The sequence below is a fragment of the Rosa rugosa genome, chromosome 4, assembly GCF_958449725.1.
Source record: "Rosa rugosa chromosome 4, drRosRugo1.1, whole genome shotgun sequence".
NCBI classification, from domain to species: Eukaryota; Viridiplantae; Streptophyta; class Magnoliopsida; order Rosales; family Rosaceae; genus Rosa; species Rosa rugosa.
The window spans coordinates 35,069,068-35,091,524 of NC_084823.1; the positions used below are offsets into that span (position 1 = coordinate 35,069,068).

General features: G+C 39.9%; 1 protein-coding gene and 1 long non-coding RNA gene across 2 annotated transcripts; one reads left to right on the top strand and one right to left on the bottom strand.

The window, feature by feature from the left end:
- The first annotated feature begins 12,134 nt into the window (after nt 1–12,134).
- LOC133743870 (pleiotropic drug resistance protein 1-like) lies at nt 12,135–18,579 on the top strand. Its single transcript, XM_062171938.1, has 20 exons — nt 12,135–12,221; nt 12,332–12,491; nt 12,673–12,749; nt 12,902–12,955; nt 13,086–13,176; nt 13,291–13,592; nt 13,715–13,996; nt 14,251–14,567; nt 14,782–14,861; nt 15,008–15,111; nt 15,229–15,385; nt 15,480–15,640; nt 15,939–16,271; nt 16,393–16,683; nt 16,776–16,859; nt 16,934–17,067; nt 17,145–17,372; nt 17,483–17,654; nt 17,952–18,206; nt 18,322–18,579. The coding sequence occupies exons 1-20, from the start codon at nt 12,135–12,137 to the stop codon at nt 18,577–18,579; spliced, it is 3,627 nt and encodes a 1,208-aa protein (XP_062027922.1).
- Nucleotides 18,580–21,071: 2,492 nt separating this feature from the next.
- LOC133707499 (uncharacterized) lies at nt 21,072–22,178 on the bottom strand. Its single transcript, XR_009845137.1, has 2 exons — nt 21,545–22,178; nt 21,072–21,378 (listed from the first exon to the last, which is right to left on the bottom strand). It is a non-coding gene; the product is annotated as an uncharacterized LOC133707499 (long non-coding RNA).
- Between the last annotated feature and the right edge of the window lie 279 nt (nt 22,179–22,457).

A 22,457-nucleotide genomic window follows, 5' to 3' on the forward strand; every position in this document is an offset into this window, starting at 1 on the left:
ATTAGACTAAGATTTAGGTCATAATATGAAGGGCTAAGCACTTAAATGGCTGGGGCAAATTTACAGTATAGTACTGATTGCAAACTGCATTACTGTTTGTATTTTCGTTTTGGATTAATTAGCTCTCTTGTTTAATAAAGTTTTTCAGTGGAGAGATTACAAAAGACCAGACCCCCTAGAAACCCTAGCCCCTGTAACACCTGCCCTACCTTCACGGCGGCGGCACGGCGCACCCCCAGCCGTCACCCCACCCCCCTAAGCCTTCCTTTGCCTCCCTCCTATCAGAGCTGCCTTCCCCTCCACTTGACTTCAACATAGACGAGCTGCCCACTCCCGTTCGTGACAACGGCGTTGTCTCTGTGCAGATATCGGAGGACCCTTACCTCCGTGGATTGGAGCGTTGTAAGACCTATCTGGTTGGTCGAGTCGTCCTCCCACCAAAAACCTCCCCTCTAAGATCCCACGAGGTGACGTCCCAGCTTAAGGCTCTATGGCCGGGTTTGAGTAATTGGTCTGTCACTCCCTTGGGAAGGGGGTTCTTCATGCTTCAGTTTCAGTCCTTGGAGGATATGCAGAAAGTTTGGGCAGTTGGCACATCTTCGTTGCAGCAAGGGCTCCTACGTCTGATAAAGTGGACGCCAAAGTTCTCCCCTTCAACGTACAGGAACACGTTTGCGCAAGTCTGGGTTCGACTTTGGGATATGGGTTTTGCGTTTTGGGAGCAGCAGATTCTCTTTGAAATTGCGCGGGGAATTGGGATACCCATAAAGTTGGATCCGAGAACTACTGATCGATCTGTTGGTCTCTACGCGAGGGTTCTAGTGGATGTTGACTTATCTCAGCCTCTTCTTCAGCAGCTCCGTGTAACTCGTGCAAATGGAGAGCAGGTTCTTGTAGGGGTTGAATATGACGCTCTCCCGAGTGTGTGTTCTAAGTGTGGTCTTGTCGGGCATTTGAGTGACAAATGCAGAGTGGTGCACCCAGCTGGGCCTATTGCTTCTACGGCTACTCCCTCCCACCGTGGCCGTTCCTCCACTCGGAGGTCAAGGAGAAGGGGCGCCAGAAATTCAGGGCCTCCTTTACGTGATCAGACTGATGCTAATGTACAAGTGATCAGTTCATCTGTTGCTCCAGTTCAGGTTGATGTAGATAAAGAGACCTGTATGGTGGATGGAAGGCTTGCACATGTGCAGGCCGAGCAACAGATTTCTGATCAGGCTTCCTCCTTCGCTAGCGTACCTCCAGGCTTTCAGAGGCTTGTCCCGGAAGTTTTAAAGCCGGCAGCGATAGAAGTGGCTCAATCTGCAAGTATTAATACGTCGCCGGTGGTTGACAAAGGCAGTGGAGCTTCTTTAGTTTCTTTTGATTGTGACTCTATGCAGATAAACCGGGTGCTTGGCGATGATACTTCAGCGAGGGAGGAGGGTGAGTTCACGCCAGTTGTCGCCAAGAAAACTAAGAAACAAATTAAAAAGTCCAGCTTAAAAGTTCCTGCTCATAAGTGTGTTACTGCTCTTGTGCAAAAGGGAGCAAAGCAGAAATCTTTTTTATGAAGGTTCTATATTGGAATGTGCGTGGCGTCGCCAATGATGACACTCAGAATGCGTTAATAGAGATGGTACGTGTGCATCGTCCTTGTTTTGTGGCTTTATCTGAACCTTTTGTTCCAATTAACTCTATAAACAGGTCTTTTTGGAGGTCGTTGGGTCTCTTTCCGTTTGCTACTAATGATAGGGGTTTGCAAGCTCCCAATTTATGGGTTCTATGTCATGAAGCTCTCCAACCTACTGTTCTATCATCTACTTCTCAGCAGGTTACATTTTCCTGTATGATTGATGTCTTGTTGTGCATCTTTACCGTTGTTAAGAAAATTAGAATCCTTCCCGTCAAGGCTCACAGAGTAGACCGATAGAAAAGTAACAAACCACAAGACAAGCAACAAGAGAACACCGAGATTTAACGAGGTTCAGCATAAATCTATGCCTACGTCCTCCCGAGAGATACCTGTTCTTCACTATGAGAATAATTACAGTACAAGATACATTGAGCTAAATCACCATAACCCAAACCCATAACCCTTGTACACCCATACTCATAGAATTTCCCAAGAACTCACTCTCACCCAAGAGCTGTATTCACTCTTGACATCTCTGCTCCCTTACCCAAGAGATATACACTCTCTTGTTGATGATCGCATGCACCGACCATACCTTGGTTTACTACCCATGCCCTCTATATATAGGCACCCCAATTATAATCCAATTGGTAGTAGGAAAACCAAACCTTCTTGTACAGGAGAAAGATCCTATTCCTTATAGGAATAAACTTTGACATCAACCATGTCCAATTAGGAAGACTAACCAAGTCCAACTAGGACTTGCCTTTCCTAATTAATTCTCATCACATCCTAACAATCTCCACCTTGATGAGAATGCCATGCAAAATTCCCTTGCACCATCTTTAACCATTGGCCTTTTTTTTTTGTACCAGCAACACATAGCCTGAATCAAATTGTGGTCCTCCCTGATTCGTAACGGCCAATCCTATGTGTAAATGCACCGAATCAACAATCAACAGCTGACTCTGAAGAGGGACCTCAAAACAACCCCTTCCCTAGCAGGATTTCCTTCTCACCATCATCTGAACTCGGAAACTTGTCAACGACGTCTCTGCTGTACCCGCAAACGAGACTCGCCTATGCGCACTCCTGTTTCCCATTATCCATTGAGGTCTGACATACCAGATGATACCTACCACACTGTTCTCCCTGTATGAGGACCGTACCGCCATGTGTGATTTTTTTCGGCTCCACCTGCTATAAACACTTATAGCCTTTGGAAACCAACTAGCTCCTGAATATCAAATTCCTCTGTAACTTTGGGACATTGTCACACCACCCAAAGTACGCCAATCCCAAATCTAATATCCAGTCAAAGAACATGTGTCACCTATGGAGATTGTGAGAGCATCTCCATATGAAAATTGGTTTTTGCTACAGCAATGCCATCCAAGCCTTTCGCTTCATATGACCCTAGTCACGACACTTGTAGCATTCCTGCCTCTGGATTTAGACCTGCTATGATCACTAAATCCCCGACAGTTTTCCGTGCATTATCCGCTGTCTTCTCCGGTTTCACATCCTTTCCCTTCAACACTTTACTAAGCCCCGTTGAACTAGGATGTCTTTCACTCACTTATACCCAAAGAGTGAAACTTCCTTTTCTGTCAAACTACTCCACCTCAAACTATGAGGCAATACTTGAAGCCATGACGAACAACCACGATCAACATGCAAACCTTCGGCGAACGAATACCACGAACGACGAACAAGCACGATCGTTGACACCACGAACCACCTTAGTGAGATATACACTCTCACCAACCATCATTCCCTTGAGTCATATCCTGGTCTCTTGCAACTCCACCTTTGATTAGGATTTTTCCTGAGTCTAGCTCGCACCACCTAGCCTCCGAGTCACTCCACCTATCGACTACCTTCGATTAGGACTTTCTTGAGTTTTTGACCCGCTCCACGTTGCTAGAAATTTTCCCGAGCTGGCTCCACCTAATGCACTTTGAGTTAACACCTTAACCATCTAATTGACTCCACCTTGAATGATGAGGTGTCCCAGCCGAACCTTCGGCTCTGATACCACTTATTGTGAAAGCCCCCTTTAGGATCTTTGTGTTTTACAAAAGCAAAATCAGAAATAGATGAACTGAAAACAGAAACAACCCAGCAGATTTTAGAGTGGTTCAGCCAAAACTTTAGCCTACGTCCACTTCGTGATCTCTCTTGAGAGATTCACTAGCACTATGAAGAATTTAGGTGTTTACAAGTACTTATTGCAGATCCCTCAAACCCCTCTGACTAGTTCTTATCTCTCTATCACCTTGACTCTCAGTTTTCTGCACTTTCTGTCTTCTATATCAGAAAACTGACTGCAGCTCCTATTTATAGGGCATAGAGGCTGCTGATACAACATGGGATTAGGATTCCTAACCCTAATAGACTAAGCTTTTAATACAAATCCTAATAGAACTTGAAAGACTAACTTTCCTAGAACTTATAGAAAAGCTGCGCGCAAACCTCTTTCCTTTCTAGACTTGGATTTGAATTCTGCATCCTAATTTTCAGATTGTATCAATGAGCCAAAAACACAACAGCTCTCCAACCTACTGTTCTATCATCTACTTCTCAGCAGGTTACATTTTCCTGTATGATTGATGGCTTGTTGTGCATCTTTACCGTTGTATACGGCAAAACCTCTACAGTTGGCAGAAGGGCTCTCTGGAACAATGTTTTCAAAGGCGAAAGCGAAGGCGAAGGCGTCTTGCTAGTGCCTCACGAGGCGAGTGCCTCAAGGCGTTGAGGCGACCGCCTTTCCCGCAAATATTATTCTAATATATTACATTTATAAATAATATGAAAACACATAAAAATATAATCTAATAAATAAAGTATCAAATTATTGAATTATTTGGGCTATTGGGGCTAAATGTAAATGGGCCATTATCTTTTGCATGTTTCCTACTTGACTACCTCCATTGGATTGGCCCAATTTTTTTTTATTTTTTTTTTTTTTTTTCAGAAAGTTACTTATCAAAACGACGTCGTTTTGATCAGAAGAAATAAAAAATAAAAAAAAACCAGTCGACTTCATCTTCTACCTTCCGCCTCCTGCCGCATCAGAGCTCAATTTCTGCAAAAATGGCCGCCCCATCGCTTTTTGGTACGCTTTTCCAGTAGCACGCCCTAGTTTGGACTAGCGAGGCAATTTCCGGTCGCTTCACACCGAAGCGCGCCCCGTGCGCGCACAGGAATCGCCTTTGAAAACATTGCTCTGGAATGATCTTAGAGAGGTCCGCAGTACTTATGTTCATGGCCCATGGGTGGTCCTCGGGGATTTTAATTGTGTGCTAGGTGCTCATGAAAAGCGGGGTGGTAGTCCACCGAATTTGATCTCTTGCTTAGAATTCCAACAAATGTGTACTACATGTGAACTTATGGACATTCCTACGGTGGGCCTTGCTTATACTTGGTCTAACCGTTGGACTGATGTCAGGTTGGACAGATCTTTAGGTAACTCTGAATGGTTGGAAGCTTGGCAGGATCTAGAGTGTACTACCTTGACAAAGTCCACTTCAGATCACTGTCCGATTCTGCTATCTTTTTCAAAGTTTTCTTTACCACACCGGTCTCCTTTCAAGTTCCAAAATATGTGGTTGCAGGCTCCAAACTTTATCCAACTTGTTCGTGATTGTTGGGATGATTTACATTTCTATGGCTGCCCTATGTTTGTTTTGTGCTCCAAGTTACGCGCTCTTAAAGTTATGCTTAAGAGTTGGAATAAGAATCACTTTGGTAATGTGCATGCACGGGTGGATGCAGCTAGGCGTAGCCTGGATGCTATTCAAGCTGAACTTGCCAACTTAGGGCCTTCAGAGGATCATTTTTTGAGCGAGGATGCAACTATTGCCCAATACCAGTTGGTGCTCTCATTGCAGCATACTTTACTTAGAGACAAGTCTCGTGTGAAATGGCTTACAGAGGGCGATCGCAATACATCTTTTCTCCATAACATGGTTAAGGTGCGCCGTTTAAATAAAACTATCTCTTCTTTGTTTGATGGGCAGGCTACCTTGCAGGATCATGATTCTATTGCTGCTTACATTGTTCAGTAGTATGAAACTATGTTTACTCGAGATCAGGGTATTATTGATTCTGGCCTTGTGGAAAGAGTAATTCCACAGTTGGTTACTCTTGAAGAAAACTTGTCCCTTATTGCTATCCCAAGCGATGAGGAGATCTCTCTCGTTGTTAATTCAATGGACAGTGGTAGTTCTCCTGGTCCAGATGGTTTTGGTGGGGGATTTTTTAAAGCTTGTTGGTCTGTGGTTGCAAATGATGTGATTCTGGCGATCCGTAGTTTTTTTTAGACGGGTTTCATTCCTCAGCACTTCAATACCAATTTAATTATTCCGATTCCAAAAGTCCATGAAGCTGAGGGCATCTCGGATTATAGACCTATTGCTCTAGCGAATTTTGTGTTCAAAATAATAACCAAAGTCTTGGCTGATCGGTTAAGTCAGATTGCTCCGAGAATAATTTCTACCAATCAGAGTGCCTTCATTCGAGGTAGGTCAATCACTGACCCTATCATTCTCACTTCTGAATGCATGAATCTCTTGGATCACAAGAGTAAGTTTGGGAACATTGCCATCAAAATTGATATTGCTAAGGCCTTTGATACTGTGGACTGGAACTTTCTCCTTCGGGTTCTTCGAGCTTTTGGTTTTGATAGAACCTTTGTTAATTGGGTCCACTGTGTGCTTAAGTCGGCGCATCTCTCCATTTTGGTTAATGGTCAATCTTGTGGCTTCTTTACTTGCTCACGGGGTGTGAGGCAGGGTGACCCTTTATCACCGATTCTGTTTTTTCTGGCAGAGGAGGTGTTAAGTAGAGGACTCGTAGGGATAGTAGATGAAGGCAGGATTGATTGCATTGCAACCCCGAGTATGTGCTCCCCCCCTTCACATGTTCTTTTTGCGGATGATGTAATGGTTTTCATGCAGGCTAGTCCAGAGGGTCTTAGTGCACTTTCTCATTTTATGGAGGAGTGTGGCGCTAATTCTGGGCAGGTTGTCAACAAGAATAAATCTCTTCTTTTCATTGGCAAGCATGCTCTTCATCGGCAGACTGTTATATAGAATCTCTTGGGTATTAAAATTGGTGAGCTTCCTTTTACTTATCTCGGCATTCCCATCTTTAAGGGTAGGCCGAAGAGTGATTATTTAAGGCCAGTGGCAGACAAGATTCGGTGTAAACTCACTGCCTGGAAGGGGAAGTTGTTATCCCAAGCGGCGAGGCTACAATTAATAGATTATGTCATTCATAGTGTACTTATCTATAGTTTTCAGATATATTCTTGGCCTAGTTCTCTATTGAAGGAGGTACAACGGTGGATTCGTAACTTCTTTTGGACCGAGGATCCCCTCAAAAAAGGTGTGGCCTTGGTCTCTTGGGATTGGGTCTGTCAGCCCAAGGATAAAGGTGGTTTGGGTCTTAAAAACCTTGTTGTCTTGAATGAGGCTCTTCTTCTTAAAAAGGGGTGGGATGTTGTCTCTAAAGCGTCCCCTGCAGCTTGTTTTTTGCATGATCGTTTTCTGACAACTGGGTTTCAACCTTGTGCTTATTATAAAAAATCATCAGTTTGGCTTGGATTGAGGCAGGTTTGGAGGTTTTTGCTTACCAAGCTGCGTTGGATAATTGGTGATGGTGCCTCGGTTAGGCTATGGAAAGATAATTGGATGGGAGAGATTTTGGGGGAGGCCTTCGGCTTGAGTTCCCATGAGTTGGCTAATCTTGACAATACAGTTAGTGAGTTCATTGTTCATGGTAAATGGGCGCTTCCTGACATCTTTGGTCAGGTGTTTCCTGGGATTGCAGCGGCACTTACCTCCACTACGCTTCCTTTAGAGCCAACAAAAGACCAATTAGTTTGGTCTGACTCTTCTTCTGGAACCTTGACATCGAAGGAGGCATATTTGACTCTAGCTTTGCCATCTCCAATGGTTGCATGGGGATCTCTATTATGGCATTCTACAATTCAGCCGCGAAAGAGTATTTGTTCTTGGAAGATTTTTCATTCGAAAATTCTAACGGATGAGCGGCTTCAAAGGATGGGGATTTCACTTTGTTCGCGGTGTAGCTTCTGTGGTGTTGGAAACGAGAATTGGCGGCACATGTTTTTGGAGTGCATGGTGGTTTTGGATGTTTGGAAGTGGTGCTTTCACATGTTCAGTATTCCATTCCCTCAAGTACTCTCATTACATGGCTTACTTGCACGGGATTTACTCTCACGGTTTTCTACTTCTTCAAAACTTCTTTGGCGCATTACTGTGTGCAATGTTTTGTGGTGTTTATGGTATGAAAGAAACCGTCTACGGCATGATGGAGGTGTGTTTGTGTTGAGCAACTTCATGCATTTCCTAATCTCATCTTTGAAGGAGTCAGCTGGGTTGGCTTTTGCATCTTCCATTTCCCATTCTGGAGCTCCCATCTTTGGGTTTTTACATCTTTCGTCGCTGCGGCCTTGTGTTCCCAAATTTATTAGAGTTACTTGGATGCCTCCACCTCCTCCATGGATAAAGATCAACATTGATGCATGGGTCATTCAGAAGTCAGGATCACGCTGGCTTTGGGGGCTTAGCCCGGGATCATGACAGTGGGTTTGTTCTTGCCTTTGCTTCTCGAGTATGTGTTCCTAGTGCTCTTGACGCAGAAGTTTTGGCCTTTATTGAAGCTATTAAGGTGGCTAAGCTGCAAGAATGGCAGTACTTGTGGGTCGAAACGGACTCGGCAGTTGTCTTGAGGTATTTTGCTTCTCCAAAACTGGTTCCTTGGCGACTTCGGGTGCAATGGTCTAACTGTTTGGCTCTTGCAAGACATTTGCATCTCCATGTTTCTCACATTTTCAGGGAAGGGAATGCTCCCGCTGATACTTTGGCTAACTATGGTGCGTCTCATGAGGGTGGGAGCACGTGGACGTCGCTGCCTTCTTTTTTGGTTGCGGACTTTGGCCGTGATTATTCATCAAGGCCAGCATATAGATTTTCATAATGTTCCCAGGTTGTCCTACGTCCTCACTTTGTTCTAGTTATGCTTCTTTAGTTATGATTGTTTTCTTTTGCAATTGCCAGGACTTTTCTAGAATGTTCCTAGGTGGTGTGTTTCTTCATTTTTCCATGTACTTTGATGTGGGTTGGCCTTGGTTGAGTCCTCCATCCCTTTGTACTGTTTGTTTGAGGTATCAATAAATTTCCGAGAGAGGGCGATGAGTTAGTCCTCCTCTCGTTAAAAAAAAAAAAAAAAAGGTCATAATATGATTTCTTTTGTTATCCCTCACCAATGTGCGTTCAACCTATATGATGATAGGAACTTTTATGTCACATGATCTTGATTATAGTTTTAATTCTTATTAAATATATATAAATGCGTTAATGAGTATGTAGTGAAATTGGAAAATAAAAATAGATAAGGAAAATAATAAAGAATGTAATATAATATTATTGAATTGAAAAGTATAGAGAAATTAAATATAATTGTTTTTGGTATAATTATTGTCCTTAATAGTCATTTTATAAGATGTTATATATGTCATTTAATAATTCATAATAGGGTGTGGTCAACTGAGCAGATTTGGAGGTCCCAATAGAAACACTCTATTGTGTAAGAAGCATTGTAATATAACTCGTAGATACTACATTGCACCTCCAAAATTAACTTCCTACACTTGGCAATTTCTTAACAAATTACCCCAGTTGTAGGTAATAGCAGCTGCACCTAGGAGTGTGTTGGAGGTTTTGGTGGTGTTTTTTGTGATTTTAAGTGTCATGTTCTTTGTACTTTTGCTTCTAACATTGACACTGACATTTCTAGTTCTATAGCGGAGGTAATGGTGGTCAGCAATGTCTTTCGAACTTGCTTGGGTACGTGATTAGAAGCACATATGGTTAGAAATTGATTTGTTACTTGTGCTTGGAAGCATGAGGAGGGTGTTAGAGGTTTTGGTGCTGTTTTTTGTGACTTTAAGGGTCATGTTCTTTGTGCTCTCAAGACATTAGTTACACTTGAACAATTGGCCGGCAAGTATGTTTTTTCTTTTTCCTGTATGTAAAAGCATCTAAACCATCTAGTGGCATAAGTAAACAATTAATTTTTGTGGGTGATTGATAGCAGTGACATAAATCTTCCTAATCGGAAATTTATAATAACAATTTTCAATAGCAATATAATGGTTATTGGATTAGGCAATTAATCGTATCTAGTACAAAAAAAGTATAACCGGAAATGAATCCCTATTGGAGGATTCATTTTCCCTCATTATTCTCTTATTACAAAAAAGTTGTTCATTTTGTTACATCTACCAAATTTAGGAAATTGATTTTTAATCCTTTGCGGTTTTTTTTTTTTGGACGAGAATTCTATATGTATTTTTTGGTGTTGAAATATATCTACTACTATCAGGAAAGCAAAAGATTTGGTGTAAAAAATTTAATTAAAAAATAATAAAAAATACTCATAATAAATCATTCAAAACGATTAATAACGGTAAAATTAAAAGAACTAAAAAATTTTTTGAAGAAGTAGTTGAGGGGGGAAAGTTCCATGTCTTTTCCTCTTCACCAATAACACTGTTGCACTCCCTATATACAATAGGAGATTCTTCTCCTTTTAGGGTTAAGATTTCGGGGCATAATGGACTCCTTCAAATCTTAACCAAACAGGGCAGGGAAACAAAATTCCACTACACGAAATAAAAGTATATTGTTTCATGGACAAACTTGATCAAATTGTGTCATAAAAAAAACTTGATCAAATTCCGTGTGCTTATATTGTTTCATTGAAGGGTGTGCTTGGGTGAGTGAAAAAATGATGAAACTTAACTGAAAGTGAGGAGGATTTCATAAACGCTAATATGCCAATTCTCTTGTTTGACATTTCTCAACTTGAAATTTTGAATTTTTTTTTTTGTGAAAAAAAAAACTACGAATTCATTATTTGATTTCCAAATTCTAATTTTCACCAAAATAAGTGCCATTTTGATATTTTTAGTTCTTTATTTATTTTCAAAACAAGATTTTTTTTATTTAATTTTCTTTATTTATTTTAAACTAATTTCTTAATTGATTACGCATTCTAAACCCTAAACAGACATCGTTAAAATTCCTATAAATCTCACCGTTTTCTCATTGAAACAGACCGTAAGAGAAATTATAGCTTCTAGGTTCTTGAAGGAGGTTAGCCATTCGAATTTGGCCAAAGAACAGAAAGGCTTAAAATCATCTTGTGAATCTGCTGAGTTCACAGATCGGAAAACAAAAGTATAGTGAATTAGTATCAACCGGACCGTATGAACAAGAAGAAGGCTTGGTGGTTGATTACACGTCGATCCTTTTCCCTTTCATATCGGTTCGATCGGAACAAATTTCGAAGGCATATATAGAAAAATTGATCGACCAAGAGAGCGAGAAACAAAATAGAGAAAGACAAGCTGTAGTTTTATTTATTGTAGACCATTGGATTGTAATAAAGCCGTGTCGCAATGTTGTCAAAAGCTTAGGGAGTAGGTTGGGAGAAAAATGACTTTGCTTAGGAGAGAAGTTGCTATACTGTTTGCTCAATGTCAAAGCTCAAAACGTTAATGTTTTTCATTAAAAACGAAAAAGGTTCCTGGTTGTTTTCATGAAGATTTGGGCATTAAAGTTGTTCTCTTTTTCTAAGATTTCTACTCCTGATACTGCTGTTGGCCTCTTCTTTCAGCTATGAACATCACATTCAGCCAAGAACAAGAAGAAGAGGAAATCATCGAGCCTCCTTCCGGTGAAGGAGCCGATGAGGAGTCCAGTCTGACAATGGCGACGTACTGGTCTGCTGTAGAGCGGTTACCTACCTATTCCCGAACAAGGAGAGGAATTCTACTCGGCCAAGGTCAAGAGGAGGACGGTGAAAGCAGAGAGATTGATATCAAGAAGAATCTTGGACTACGAGAGAGGAAGACTTTGTTGGAGAGGCTGGTGCAGACTGTTGAGCAAGATAATGAAAAGTTGTTGCTCAAGATCAAGGACCGCATGAATAGGTAATTGATTAACTCTAATGAATGCTGCAAGTTTTTGACGAAATTGGATTGTAACTTGTAATCTTTAATATTATATTCGAAATGCACGCAGAGTTGGACTTGAATTTCCAACAACTGAAGTGCGGTTCGAACATTTAAATGTTGAAGCAGAGGCTTATGTAGGAACCAGGGCGTCGTCACCTACAGTGTTCAACTTCTCCATCAATATGTTAGAGGTACCATCTCCTGGATCAAGGTTATATCTATTTTAGATTCATTTTTTTATATGATGTAACTTAATAATTCACCTTAGTTTTTCTCTTTAAAATAAGGGGTTCCTGAATTGTTTTCACATTCTTCCAAGTAAAAAGAGAGCATTTCCAATCCTTCATGATGTAAGTGGGAGCATCAAGCCAAGAAGGTAACTAGACAATTACTACTTCAAACATACATACTCTTCAAACGGCACACTTCTCATACATATGAATTGCTGGTCTGTCTGATTTCTGCAGAATGGCACTTCTTTTAGGGACACCTGGCTCTGGAAAGACCACGTTCTTATTGGCGTTGTCTGGAAAACTGGGTAAAACTAATCTAAAAGTAAGGAGGTCACTATTCGTATGTGTTTCTGTTCCAATACTTGATTTCTATTGCTTAGTTCACAACATATCACTATATAATTTGGTGTAATCGCTAATGAATGACATTAGTTTTCGGGGAGAGTTACATACAATGGAAGTGAGATGGATGAGTTTGTATCAGACAGGATGTCAGCTTATGTTACTCAACACGATCTACATATTCCAGAACTGACAGTGAGAGAGACACTGGCTTTTGCAGCTAGATGTCAAGGTGTTGGACCACGTTATGGTACGTCTGTTAAAACACCCTAAAGTTAAGGTGACATTTATATACAATCTAGGTTTGATAATTTTGATCTAGAGAAACACCCTAAAGTTAAGGTGACATTTATATACAATCTAGGTTTGATAGTTTTGATCTAGAGAATCTGAATTAAGTTAATTTTTCATCTGCATTTTGGAAACTTCAGAAATGTTGGTGGAATTATTAAGGAGAGAAAAGGCTGCAAATATTATGCCAGATCTTGATCTTGATCTCTACATGAAGGTATGAGAACAGCTGTATATATAGGAAAGAACAGTATAAAACTATGTTTTATAATTCTAATTAATGCTACAATACATAAACCAGAACAATATATCTTAAAATTTTTATATCTCTGGCAATTGATGTGGAACTGTATCTTAAACTTTTTGCAGGCAGCAGCACTAGAAGGACAGGAAGCTAATATAGTTACGGACTTTATTCTTAAGGTACTGCTATGTATCCTTCGTTCAAGTTAATTATGTGCCTTTGTGTACAAAGATAAAATCTAGAACCACACACTTCCTGTTTTGATCAGTAAAAGAAAATTTTCCAACTTTTGCTAATAAACTTTTCCAGATTTTGGGACTCGAAGATTGTGCTGACATTATGGTAGGAGACGAAATGACCAGAGGTATATCTGGTGGACAGAAAAAGAGACTCACCACAGGTATGCATATATAGGACTTCCCCAACTCTCTTTTTTTCAGTTTCTTAAAGTGTGACCGGGTAGTTTAACTGCGGCTGATTCTTATACAAAAAAATGGTTGATACATTATTGCAGGGGAGATGCTGGTTGGACCAGAAAGAGTGCTTCTGATGGATGAAATATCCAATGGGCTGGACAGCTCAACAACATTGCAATTAGTGAAATCACTACAACAATATGTCCACATTCTGAACGGAACTGCATTAATCGCTCTACTGCAGCCAGCACCGGAGACATACGATCTCTTTGATGATATAATTCTCCTCTCGGATGGCTACATCGTTTATCAGGGTCCACGTGAGAATGTTCTTGAGTTCTTTGAGTACATGGGCTTCAAATGTCCAGAGAGGAAAGGAGTTGCTGATTTCCTGCAAGTGGTAGCTCAACTTACTCACACATATATATAATGACATCTCTTCCCTCTATGTCAACCTTTTGTTTTCCACAGAGATTGGATATATATAAATAAAGCTTCTCATTTATCTTAATTCTATGACAGGTGACATCAAGAAAAGATCAAGAGCAATACTGGGCTCATAGGGATAGGCCTTATAGATTTGTAACAACCAAAGCATTCTCTGAAGCAATGCAGTTATTTCACATCGGTAGAAAAGTTGGTGATGAGCTTTCTATTCCATTTAACAAGTCCGAAGGCCACCCTGCTGCATTGTCAACTAAAAAGTATGGTGTTAATAAGAAGGAATTGTTCAAAGCTTGTATGGCCAGACAAATTTTGCTTACAAAGAGGAATTCGTTTGTCTACATTTTCAAATTGGTTCAGGTGAGAATTGAGAAGTAATGAATATTACTAGTTAGTAATGGACTTTTTCCAGAGGTGGATTTAAATGCAAAACTCTTAATGTTCATTGTTCTAATATCTTAAGGAAACTGGTCAGGTGATTCCATACATGCAAAGTGAAATTTTGGATCGTTAACCTGCAGTTGGTGCAAAATCAAATTGAACGTACATTTTGTTCATCTTTCATTCAGTGAAATATAAAAGTAAATGAAATACTTCTATTGTTTTGGTTTCAGCTTATTCTAGTTGCTCTTACAACAATGACATTATTTTTACGTACTGAGATGCACCGGAACACAGTAGCAGATGGTGGGATTTATATGGGAGCTTTATTCTATACACTACTCGCAATTATGCTTAATGGGTTTCCTGAGCTTCATATGACAGTCACTAGACTGCCTGTGTTTTTCAAGCAAAGGGACCATCTGTTCTATCCTGCTTGGGCATACTCTTTACCCACATGGATGATAAGGATCCCTATAACTTTTGTGGACGTTTCCATCTGGGTGATCATAACTTACTACCCTATAGGTTATGATCCGAGCATTGAAAGGTAATTGAAAAGTGAAACATGTATTTTCGAAATTGCATTTAAAAGTTTAGGTTCAGCGCTCAGGTTAATTTTATTTGGTCAGACAGATCAAGTTAATTGGTTATCAAATATAATTATGAAAATTTGTTAACAGGTTTTTCAAACAGTTCCTTCTACTGCTGTGTATTAGCCAGATGGCAAATGGATTGTTTCGATTGATAGGGGCACTAGGAAGGAACATGACTATTGCAAATACATTTGGATTTGGTGCTTTACTTGTCATTCTTGGTCTGGGTGGCTTTGTCATATCACAAGGTGAATTCTTGCCGAAGTCTAATCTAATCTGAGAAATCATAACAGTGCTTTTATGTGTTATTGTAGTGGACGTAATTAAATTCTGATGGTAAGCTAAACTTGTGTCTTTTTTCTTTTTATTAATTTTGTTATTATTTTTTATTCAGAGGATATGAAGAAATGGCTGTTGTGGGGATATTGGCTCTCACCATTCACATATGGACTGAATGCCATCGCTGTCAATGAATTTCTTGGAGAAAGTTGGAGACATGTATGCAAGGATAACTTTTCACGATTGTGACAATAGAGCTAGAGACTAGAACAATTAGAGTAGGTGAAAATCTTCAGGAAAATGTTAATTCATGTGTCTTGGGATTTTGTAATACAGGTTCCTGCCAACTCAACAGAAGCATTAGGAGTTATGGTTTTGAAGTATCGAGGCATATTTCCGGAGGCACGCTTCTACTGGATTGGATTAGTAGCTTTGATTGGATTTATTCTTCTGTTGAATTTCCTTTTCACCTTGGCACTTCAGTATCTTGATCGTAAGTACCTACTACCTAGGCATATTAATTTCTGTCTACAGATGGATACTATCAATGCTATGTTTTGACAATTCTGACAATTTCGTGGATGCAGCACTTGAGATGCCCCAAGCAGTACTATCCAATGAGGCATCCTCCACAACAGAAGATAGCAGAGTTGCAAGCAATCCTACTAGGCAGCATGGCATGGTTCTTCCATTTGAACCCCTTTCAATTACTTTCGAGGAAATCAGATATGCTGTTGATTTGCCTAAGGTATCTTCAATTTTTGTAAAGGAAAAATAGTATTAATGCTATTTTTCATTAATTAAAATGTTTGGTGACTGGAAAGAAACTTGAACTACATATCTACAAACACTATTAATATTACCGTTAAATCAAAATCAAATATGTTATTGTAGAACATTTCAACCTTTTATAATAATTGAACCAATTACAAATGATGAATGCAATCAATGCATTTTCATCCTTCAAATTAATATATATGTCCTTGCAAATGATGAATGCAATCAATGCATTTTCATCCTTCACATTAATATATATGTCCTTGCAGGAAATGAAAGATCAAAGCAAAACTGGGGATCGGCTAGAACTTCTTAAGGGCGTGAGTGGTGCTTTTAGGCCTGGAGTTCTAACAGCTTTGATGGGTGTTAGTGGCGCTGGAAAAACCACTCTCATGGATGTCTTGGCAGGAAGGAAGACAAGTGGATATATTGAGGGTAGAATCACCTTATCTGGATATGCAAAAAGGCAAGAAACATTTGCTCGCATATCAGGATACTGTGAGCAAACAGATATACACTCCCCTCATGTCACTGTTTACGAGTCTTTGGTTTATTCTGCATGGCTCCGGTTGCCCCGTGAGGTTGATTCCCCAACCAGAAAGGTATGCTTCTGACCTATCCTTCTTTCTTGTGAAGGCCTGTCTTTAGGATGATAGTTTCTTTAATCATGGATTATGTTTAGTCAAGTCTTGTTGAGCATATCCATGCTTTAATGATTTGCAGATGTTTATTGAGGAAGTCATGGAGCTTGTAGAAATGGCCTCAATAAGTGACAGACTTGTTGGATTTCCAGGAGTGAATGGTCTCTCAACTGAACAACGCAAAAGGCTAACAATTGCAGTAGAGCTTGTTGCCAACCCCTCGATAATATTTATGGATGAGCCGACCTCTGGCCTTGATGCTAGGGCAGCAGCAATTGTAATGAGAACAGTGAGGAATACAGTGGACACCGGGAGAACTGTAGTTTGTACCATCCACCAACCAAGCATTGATATATTTGATGCTTTTGATGAGGTGATATACTGTTAATTAGTATTAGTAGCTACATTTTGGATATACTATATATTTAATGTTACAAGATTGAAAATTTTGATATTCTACTGTAGATGTTGCTTTTGAAACCGGGGGGTGAAGAAATATATGTTGGCCCTTTAGGTCACCATTCTTCCCAGATGATCGAATACTTTGAGGTTAGGTGTATAATACATAAATATATAATTATCTGCCATACTTTACTCAACTGCTAACATTAATGAGATTTTAGGAGATTTGTGGAGTTTCTAAAATAAAGGATGGTTACAATCCGGCAACTTGGATGTTGGAGGTTACTTCTCCAGCACAAGAAGCATCTCTTGGGGTTGATTTTGCATACATATACAAAAATTCAGAAATACTTAGGTAAGATATCTATAAAAATTCATGTAATAATGCTATACTTGTGTTTCAGCTACTAATTTCTATATCTGAACTATTAGGAAAAATAAGGCATTGATAAAAGAACTAAGTACTCCTGCACCAAATTCAAAGGACTTGTACTTCCCAACACGATATTCACAGTCTTTCTTCACCCAGTGTCTAGCTTGCCTATGGAAACAGCATGTATCGTATTGGCGAAACCCTCAATACACTGCGGTGAGACTTCTTTTCACAGCTATGATGGCTGCACTACTTGGATCATTTTTCTGGGATCTTGGTTCCAAAAGGTATATCAATTAACACACATGAGATACCAGTATTTCCCAAAGTTTTGTGATGCAATGTATGTAAAACTTAATGTGCAAGAGTGACATTCATCATTTCATGGTCCTTCCAGACAAAAGCAAAGAGATCTCTTTAGCGCGATGGGTTCTATGTACGCTGCTGTTCTCTTTATTGGTATACAAAATTCCTTATCAGTGCAGCCAGTTGTATGTGTTGAGAGGTTGGTCTCTTACAGAGAAACGGCAGCTGGAATGTACTCGGCTTTTCCATTTGCCTTTGGACAGGTATGCTATTTGTTACCAAGTTTCTGCAAGGTTGCTACTTCGATCTACAAAGATCATAGTTAGATCAATCCATTGTTCTGTCCTATATGTCAGCATGGGAGGGAGAGTGTTGGCTTCATATATAATCTTCACACTAAATATTATTTTTTCAACAGCACTTTCATTTTTTGGTCAGTATTAGATGGTTGTCTATAACACTTTACACTGTATTTTTGCCTTGCAACATAAGGATCTGTATCTTGTACATGAATCTAGGCCACCTAAATTTGACAAACATGAAACTTTTAATTTCTGCAGGCCGTCATTGAGATCCCATACACTTTGATCCAGACTATCATATATGGGGTTATAGTATACTCCATGGTTGGATTTGATTGGACGGTCAGCAAGTTCTTTTTTTATCTATTGTTCATGTACCTCACCTTCTTATACTTCACCTTCCATGGGATGATGATTGTGTCAATTACACCGAGCAACACCATGTCTGCTGTAGTTTCATCCGCCTTCTACCCATTATGGAATGTCATTTCAGGATTTCTCATTCCCAAAACAGTAAGTGAATATATATAAACAAATGTATACATATCAACTATTGAACATTGTGTACGCGAGTTTGTTCATCAATCTGATGGTATACACTAACATTAGTTCTATTTGGCGGTGACAGAGAATTCCAATATGGTGGAGATGGTTCTATTGGGTCAGCCCGACCTCTTGGAGCTTGTATGGATTGTTTTCTTCCCAGTTTGGAGGCCTCAAGGACACCCTTGATTCCGGTGAAACTGTAGATCATTTTATAAGCACATATTTTGGATATAGGAAAGACTTTCTAGGTGTTGTTGTAGCTGTACTTATTGGGTTTTCAGCGTTCTTTGTGTTCATCTTTGCTTTTGCAATCAAGAAACTAAACTTCCAAAAGAGATGAACCATCATACAAGCATGTATCTGAATAATGAAATATGATATACAGTCCCATTATTAGTCTCTCGTTTTGATTCCGATCTGTTATCTTGCTGAAAATTAATAGTTATATATAGGTGACATCTCCTCCTGTAGGTATCGATCATATCATAGAATATACACATATCAAAGGATGGTTTTTGATGATTTGAACTGCTGTTAGGTCCACAAAGATATTGGGATATTTGTGTTTATCTTTCATGACAAAGTAAAATTACGATGAACTGATGTTGCATGACAAAGTAAAACAACCTTTTGGTCTATGGATGGAGAAAGGAAACAACAAATTCCTAGAAGTTCTGGGTCATGCTCATTCTATTATTTTATCTATCAGCTTGATGACTCCAGATGGTATAGACCGCTGAGTTCAGATGGCATAGACCATCTAGTACTACCTATGATAGATACCCTATGTTCCTCAATTAGTTAGAACTTGAAATTGAAATTATGTTATTTTCCTCGGGTTTCATGACAGCAATATATAGGAGAATCTGACCGATCTCGGTGAACAGTATCAAACCATGGAGGATCAACTGGTTTCGAAGAAGTGAAGCAGAGAAAGAGCCGTACAGAGTTGAGAGCTAAGAGAGCAAAGAGAAAGGAAAAACAATGAGAGTGCCATGTTGTTATTACTTGCTTTCTCTCTTCTTTGTTTTTTTTTGTAATGCTTGTGCGGTACTGTTGTACGCAGGCTTTGAATATGAGTTATCAAGCCTCTGTTGAGTTACTTGCTCATTTTGATCGAGAGGTTGCACGGCTCAGGGGCGAGTTGGATGCCGAGAGGGGGCAAGCCCGTGAACTCCAGGATTTGTTGGATCGCGGTAAGGCTGACCGTGAGGAGATGGAGCAGGCAATAAATAAAGGTATCGCGAGGAGGATGGAGCTGGAGCAATCTCTTGTCATGGAAGATGCTCGTAATTGACGTGAGGCCGAGGAGGCTGTTGCTCCCTTGTGGAATTCATATTTAGATCTTACCGGGAGGTTGCAACAGGCTAAGATGGGGTTGAAGGCATTGGAGGAAGTCAGAATGCAATTTTGCTCTGTTGAGGAGCATTTGTAGGATTTGGAGAGGTAAGTCCGAAAGCGAGATGCCGAGTTAGAGCTTCGTGAGGAAAGGTTGCGTAGTTTGGCCCCTTATCCGGATCGCGTTACGGAGTTGGAAGGTCAGCTCGGGGGTTTGCAAGCGGAAGTTGATCGCTTAAAGGTGGTTGAGTGCCAACAGGAGGAAATAGAAGCGGAGTTGGAGCGACGAAGGAAGGAAGTGGCTGAAGAGCGCTCTCGGGCTAGTACCGTTTGCGGGCCGTGGCCGAGACTTATGTTGACAAGCTTAAGAAGGCCAAAAGAGACTATGCGTCTCACGCTGTGGACCACTATCTTCTATCGTCCAACTTTCAAGAGAAAATTAACCGGGCGTTTTGGGACGGCGCCCTTCATTCTATCGTGAAGGTATCGCTGGGGGTTGGATTGATCAAGGCAAGATGGCTCGCGATATGCAGGCGAAGAAGGCAGCCAGGTCGCAAGCCAGTGGTGGGAGTGGTAACCATGGAGGGGGCATTGTTTGCCTTTGCGTTTAATCGTGAATCATTGTTGTTAATTGTTACTTTATGTTGTCGTTGAGATTTAGTGATTCGCCTTTAATCGTTAGCCTTTACGGTATGTCATTAAGATTCATTAGTTGATCGTGATAGGCGACACATGGGTTTGCGAGGGATAGCATTGGCTATATCAGCAGAACCGGCAATCAGCGACATTCTTTTCACATTATTGGGAACGTGTGGGCAGTGAGTTGGGATTGCTATATAGTGTGCCTATGCCTTCTGCATACACTATGCCAAAAAGGCCTTCAGACGACAGAACAGTTCTGTCGTCTGAATGAACCAAAATATGTCGTCTAGTACGGTGTCGTGTCTTGGGAGTATCAGACGATAGAACACTTCTGTCGTCTGAAAAATCAGACGACAGAACTTGGGGGTATTAGACGACAGAACACTTCTGTCGTCTGATTTTTCAGACGACATAAACAAATAAAAATCTTGTGTCGTCTGATGAGTTTTGCATTTCAGGACCATTGCGATATGTATCTTTAAACGTAATCACACAACAGTTTTGTGTTGTATGAGAAACAAAACAACTACATTCTGATATAAATTCTATTGTGTGAAGCATATTTGCAAGACATATTTCTGTCGTCTGAGGTTATTAACATGACAAATATTTGTGGTCTGAATATCAAAGGGACTGTTGTTTTTCCATTCAGACTACAATTTTCTGTTGTACGAACGCCAAAAAGACAATACACTTCTAATTGATTTTTGTGTTGTTTGTGTGCAGTTGCAACCACACATTTTGGTGTGCTTTTGTTGTAGCTTGCAATTTGAGATAACACATATTAGTTGTCCCCGTTACAATTGGTATGCATACATTCTGGAAACTAAAATTGCCCATTCATGAAAGTACGAAACCATAAAATCTACATCCAAAATCATTCATTACAATTTCCATTAATCCACCATTGTCTCATATACACAAACCTAATCATGAATATCAATTCAAAATGACCCATATCTACTAATCTGGACATGCAGACAAGTCCAAATGCTTAAAGAATGAAGAATTTCTACTAGACACAAGTTAATAAAAGAACTAGCTAGCCATACTGCTGTACCAGTTTCACAATCTGATCATGAATGGAATCACCCGAATCATAGAAGTGGTCATCGAAGACGGAAGGTATTCCGGGGTGCGTGAGTATATATGCATAACCCTGCAGATAATATGCACATAGAATGAAGTTATATCCTTGTTTTGCTGGATCAGATATCATGCAACCAAGGACAAAGCAGTTTAGTAGAATAATAAACAAAATAGCAAAACATCAAGCCACATTACTCAAGTGTCCTTACCAAAGAAAAGAAAAGAAAAAAGCTTACCAAAGCATGATTAAATTTGTCTTTGCTATTGTGGGCATCCATGAAAATGATAGCCAGTAAATAAGGATCCATTTTCTTACAGCAAGCCAGCACAAAGAGCAAAATGATGTCTTACAGCCCTTTGAAGCAAATCAGAGAATAGATTAGAGAACATATTAGCTTGAAAGAAAACAACAAAAACCTTCAAACGACGAGCCCAATTAGAGCAAGAACATAGCAAGAAACAAGATGATACCTCATGACTAACAAACTAACTAGAAGCAAAATCTTGACATTGATTATATTTCAAACAAACATCTTTCATGGCTTTACGTGTTCCCTTATAAGAAAAGAATAAAATAAAAAATTTAAAAGCTTTCAAACACCATAGTAAGAATGCTAAAATAAAGCAACAAGTGCATATTGACCGAGAGTTGACTCTACTAGATCTGCTTTATTCCCAGCTAGTGCCATGACCATATTTGGATTGCCTTGTCATAAGAGAATGATCCAAGTAGATAGAATTAGCTATATTGAAAGACGCAAACTCGCATAGAAAGTTAGTATACAGAGTACAGCACCTAAACAAAACTGAAATTAAAGTTATAGCCTAAAATTGTTTAAAGCAGCCAAGGACTGAGTGAGTTTAGACAGCAAGAAACTGGAATTTTACCTTACGTCACGTACCTCCGCCACTATGATCGAGCTGACAGAACCTCTCGTACAGAGAAACTATCTCCTGCTGCAAAACTACATAGGTCACGCACAGATCACACATCAATGACCTAATTAGTTTACCTTTGAAATCAAAGGCTTCTTGTTTATCTGAATACTCTGAGCTATAGAATCAATGAAAGTTTTCAAATGGCCAAAGACTATAACTTTACCACAAAAACCAACCGAAAATCAAACTCAAATCAGCAAACAACTTACC

Bases quoted from the DNA above. Each gene is read 5' to 3' on its own strand.
- LOC133743870 (XM_062171938.1), top strand. From the start codon at position 12,135: ATGGCACTTCTTTTAGGGACACCTGGCTCTGGAAAGACCACGTTCTTA. The intron at 13,593-13,714 runs GTAGCTCAACTT...ATTCTATGACAG, and splicing joins TTGCTGATTTCCTGCAAGTG to GTGACATCAAGAAAAGATCA. The intron at 17,655-17,951 runs GTATGCTATTTG...TAATTTCTGCAG, and splicing joins TTCCATTTGCCTTTGGACAG to GCCGTCATTGAGATCCCATA.